At 66.4% G+C, this 4883-nt stretch overlaps 1 protein-coding gene across 2 annotated transcripts; it reads right to left on the bottom strand.

Moving 5' to 3' along the window:
* Positions 1-247: 247 nt before the first annotated feature.
* On the bottom strand, positions 248-3803 carry ZNF414 (zinc finger protein 414). 2 transcript variants are annotated; one of them, XM_033520186.1, is made up of 8 exons: positions 3584-3803; positions 3027-3128; positions 2842-2949; positions 2554-2659; positions 1915-2417; positions 1524-1574; positions 811-966; positions 248-324 (listed from the first exon to the last, which is right to left on the bottom strand). In XM_033520186.1, exons 1-8 carry the CDS (start codon positions 3651-3653, stop codon positions 248-250), a joined length of 1173 nt encoding a protein of 390 aa, XP_033376077.1. In that variant the 5' UTR covers positions 3654-3803. The 2 variants fall into 2 exon arrangements, with proteins under 2 accessions (XP_033376077.1, XP_033376078.1); XM_033520187.1 differs by lacking the exon at positions 1524-1574 and having other exon boundaries at positions 3584-3653.
* Positions 3804-4883: the final 1080 nt, after the last annotated feature.

Genomic DNA, 4883 nt, shown 5'->3' with positions numbered 1-4883 from the left:
CCCCGCAGAGCCCCCGGGGCTGAAGCAACAAAACCTTTAGGGGAGGGAGATACACGGGCTCCGGGTGCTGGAGAGTTCCCAAAAACAAAAAGGGAGAAATTCCAGGGGAAACATCCGCCCCTCTGGCACCCCGGGCTGGGCTGGGGGTGCTCCTGTCCCCAGGGAGGGGTGCCTGTCCCAGCACAGCGGCAGGGGCTGCGCGGTGCCCCCTGCCCGGCTCTGGAGAGTCCCGTGGGAGCCGCGGGCATCAAAGCTGGGAGTACAGGGAGTTCTCCATCTCCGGCGGCAGCTTGGCGTGGAACGGGGCGAGACCCACCCCGAAATCTGGAGGGAGAGGGAAGAGAACTGTCAGCACCTCGGGGCAGGGGACACGGACCCCAGGGGCATCGCAGGGGCTGGGGGGCACTGGGAGGGGACCTGAACCCCCCAAGGACATCGCAGGGACCGGGGGCACAGGGAGGACAGACACATGAACCCTTCCAGGGCACAGCAGGGGTTGGGAGCATGGAGAGGGCACTGGGAGGGCACACAGACCCCAGGGGCATCGCAGGGACCGGGGGCACACGGAGGACACACAGACACCCCCAGGCCATCGCAGGGGGGTACAGGGAGGGGACCTGAACCCCCCAAGGACATTGCGGGGGTTGGGGGCACACAAACGCCTCCAGGGCACTGCTGCAGGCTGGGGAAGCAGGGACTGGAACCCTGCCAGGCTGTGCCAGGCCAGAGGGAGCGGGATGTGCCTTATCCGTGCGGGGCATGGAGCTCATCCCCCTGAGCATCCCGGCAGCCGGGGGGGCTCTCCCGTACCCATCTCGGCCTCCAGGCGCCCGGGCGGGGGGTTCTTGCGGTGGTCCTCGATGTGCAGGGTCATCTCCTCGCGGGAGGCGGTGGAGAAGGGGCACTGCGTGCAGCTGTAGCGGCCCCGCGTGTGCTCCCAGACGATGCGGCTGTTGGAGGAGTGCCCTGCAAGGACGGGCGGGCAGGGAAGCACAGGGATCGCCCAGGGATCGCTCCGGGATCGCCCCCGGGATCGCCCGGGGCCGGCTGGTGCTGCGGGGCTATGGGGGCTGGAGCCCCCCGCTCCGACCCCCACACGCTCAGGGGTTCCCTTCCCAAGGGAAGAGCCCCGAATCCGGGAGCAGGGAGCCAGGCTGTGCCCCCCGGCCCCGCAGCGAAGGGCACGGCGGGTTCCAGCCTGGGCTCGGCACTGGGGGCACTGGGGGCACTGGAGCCCAGGCAGCTGCTGCTGCTGCTCCTCCTGCTGCTGCTTCTGCCCTCGGGGCCAGGCTGGGGGGTTTTGGGGGGGCGCAGCCGGCAACCCCCCCCTTCCTCGGAGCCCACCTGGGCCGCATCCCCTCTCCGCGTGGCTCCCGAAAAGGAGGGATCCAGCCCTCCCGCTCTGCTCTCCGGGGAGCATCGCGGTGCCCCTGGGGCCTCTCCCATCCCCTGTGGCCCCCCCGCCGCCCCCCAAACCCCCCAGCGACAGAAAGCAGCCCCCACCCAGTAGGTGCCAAACTAACCTGGAGTCACTCCTGAGCCAAAGCATGGGAGGAGTGGGCTGACACTCACACCTGCGGAGGGAATCGAGGGGCAAGACAAGCATTAGGGCTTCCCCTCCCTGGGGGGGACACGTGGGGGGGCGGGCCTGGCCCGGCCCCCCCGCCTCGCACCCCCAGCACGCCGGGGAGCAGCAGGGCCGGGAGAATTTGGAGGCGTTTTTTCGGTGCTTTGCCCAATCGAACATCACAGAGGGGGTGGCACGGGTGGCACGGGGCTTGGGGGGGTGGCCGGGCCGGAGGGGCAGGAGGGGGCCGGATCCTCGGCTGGGCGGCGGCGGGTCCTCCTCGGGAGCTGCTGCTGGTCAAGGCGGGAGCAGAAGAAGGTTTGTCCCGAACGGCTCGGCGCTCTCACCTTGGCTTTTCTTCCAGACGGCGTTGGAGACGCTGGGGGGGCCGTGGCCCGGCAGGAAGGGCCGCAGGCGGTGCTGAGCCGGGGGCTGCGCCAGCCCGTAGGGCGAGGGGGACACGTAGGACAGGAACGGCCCCGGCACCGAGGACGGGGGTGGCCCCGAGAACCGAGTCAAGGACGAGGGCCCGAACAGGCCGGGCTCCAGCAGCGGGAAGGGGTGCGGGGCCGGCGGCACCAGCGAGCCGGGCAGCTCGGGCAGCGCCGCCGGGCCGGTGTCCGCGCCCGCCGAGCCTTCCTTCTCCAGGGGCCGCAGAGCGCTCGGCAGCTTGGGCAGCCCCTCGGGTGGCTTGGCTGGGGGCTCCTTCTCCGGGGCAGAGGTAGCGGGCGGCAGGACGGGCTTGTCGGGCTTGGGGGGCGGCGCGGGGCCGCTGGAGCTGTCGGAGCAGACGTGCAGGTGCTTGAAGAGGGAGCGGTGCGTGCGGAAGCGCAGCAGGCAGTTCTCACACCTGAGCGGCCGGGAAAGCGCCGTCAGAGGCGAGGCTCCCCCGGGCACCGCCCGCTGCCCTGGCGGCTCAGGGATGCCGGGGAGCTGGAGGTGTCCCCAGAGGGAACGGGACGGGGACACGGAGCGGCGGGACTCACTTGAAGTAGCGGTTTGGTTTGTAGTGCACCTTCATGTGGGCCATGAGGTCCTGCATGCTGGGGAAGGTCTCGGTGCAGCCCAAGGTGGGGCAGTGGAAGGTTTTGCCTGGGCAGGGGAATTCAGAGAGAGATTCAGCGGCGGCCCAGCGGGGACAGCCCCGCTGCCGGGTCTGCAGCACCTCCCGCGCTCCCCCCACTCCCATCTCCCACCACCAGCGCTGCCTCAGCTCTGAGCCCTGCTCTGCCCCCTCCCAGCCAAAACAGGGGCACCGGGGATCCTGGCCTTACCCTCGAGGGACTGCGTGGGTCTGTAGTGGACCTTCAGATGGTCCATCAGCTCCTGCATGCTGGGGAAGGCCAGTTTGCAGCCGTAGCTCGAGCACTGGTAGTGTTTCCCTGCAAGGACACAGATCCGTCGGCCTCGTCCCTGCCCCGGCTGCGCTGTCCCCTCCCCGGGGCGGGGCTGGGCTCACCTGGGACAGGTCTGCGCTTCAGCGGCCGCAGCTCCGGGGCCGGGGTCCCCCCGCTCCCCGCCCCCGCCATCGGGGCACCGGGCACGGCTGGGTCACTGCAGCCTGTGGGGAGAGGCTGTGAGGCTCAGCCCTGCCAAACCACCCCTCCCCATCCCTTCCAAACGGGGGGGGCTGGCTGGAGGGGGCCGGAGAGGCTGGTACCCTCCAGGGTGTGAGAGCTGGGAGAGACTTTGCTCTAGGAAAGGTGTGAAGGTGATGGTGATGGTGTCTGGGACACGCTGGGTGATGCCAGCTGCGCACCCGGGCTCATCCCGGCACATCCCGGCACATCCCCACGGCACATCCCGGCTCATCCTGGCACATCCCGGCACATCCCGGCACATCCCAGCACATCCCCCCGGCACATCCCGGCACATCCCCCCGGCACATCCCGGCACATCCCGGCACATCCCGGCACATCCCCACGGCGGGGGATGCGGCCAAAGGGACCTCCCCGCCTCAGGACCAAAAGCTTCCCCCTGCCCCGGCTGCTCCCAGCACGTCCCGAGGGCTCTCACCTGCCCCCTCTGCGCCGAATTTCCCCCGCAGGGAGAAGGTGGCCACAGCCTCGTCCTTCTCCGTCTTCATGGCCGGGGCTGGGCACGGGCACAGGGACACGGCGGCTCCTCCCGGCGATGCTGCACCGGGAGCAGGGGAGGGAGGTCAGATCCCAGCCCGGGACCAGAGTGGCTCCCTCATCCTCCTCCTGCTCCTCTTCCTCTTTTTCCTCTTCCTCCTCGGTGCCCCGCGGTCGTGGGACCGACCCTCCCACCCGGGCCTGAGCCCACAGGAGATCACAGAACCCAGAGCTGCCAGCGGCCCCTCCTGCCTCTCCCACCCCAGGGTGGTCCCCAAAGCCCCCAGACATCCCCCAGGCATCTCCACGATCCTGCTCGTGTCCAGCCCACAGCAACTGCAGCCAAAAATTCCCCCCAAACTGCAGGATCCCCTCCAAGGCACAGCCGAAGCAGGGATTGCTGGAGCTGCTCCAGCCTCCTGCTCCCAGGGCTGGGGGGGCTCACTGGGGGCTCCCCTCGAAATTCCAGTGGCTTTTCCAGCCAGGAGGAGCAGCAGGTCCCACTGAGTGACTGGGAGCTGATGATGGGCACGTGGGGACAGCTCCTGCCCAAAATTACATTGCCTTGGCTTCACCACGCCTTGGCAAGAGGCTCCCACATGGATAAGCCAAACTCTAATTCCCAGTGAAAATCATCTGGAAAACCCCCTCAGTTTGGGAGATTTCTCTGTAGCATCTTAATGTTGGAGTGAGAGAGAAAATGATGATAATAATAGTAATAATAATGCTAATAAATAATAAGCAATTATGAAAATAAGGACAAAATGATAAAATAAAAAAGGATAAAAGGGTAAAAATATTTATAATAATGCTGATAATGATGTTATTGATAATAATGACAATAATAACAGCAATATTATCAGTGCTGGGGCTGTGGGCACTGGGCAGTGTTTCCCCAAGAGCTCAATAACTCCTTGGGAAATGTCCCTGGAGATCAGCTCTGCTGCCTGGGGCACCCCATCCTTCCCACTAACATCTGCTCCAGAGGCATTTTCCCAGCTTTTGGCTCCTGGGGGTCTCACCCAGAGGGGCTCAGCCTGGCCAAGCCGGGCTCAGCAGCTGTTCCTACAGCACCCGGCACATTGGGATCGCAGCCCAGTGGGAAATAAATCAGGGAGGGGGGAAAAAATCCATGTGGGATTATTCCTGTGGCTGCCTCCGGGCTCCTGGCTTTGTCTGGGGGTTGTGGGGCTTTTTGTTGTTGTTGTTTTCTCAGCTCAGGAGCCTCGGGATGGAATCAG

This window comes from Parus major, chromosome 28 (genome assembly GCF_001522545.3).
Source record: "Parus major isolate Abel chromosome 28, Parus_major1.1, whole genome shotgun sequence".
In the NCBI taxonomy this organism is placed as follows: Eukaryota; Metazoa; Chordata; class Aves; order Passeriformes; family Paridae; genus Parus; species Parus major.
Note: the sequence above shows the minus strand (reverse complement) of the source record. Positions and strands in the feature narration are given on the sequence as shown.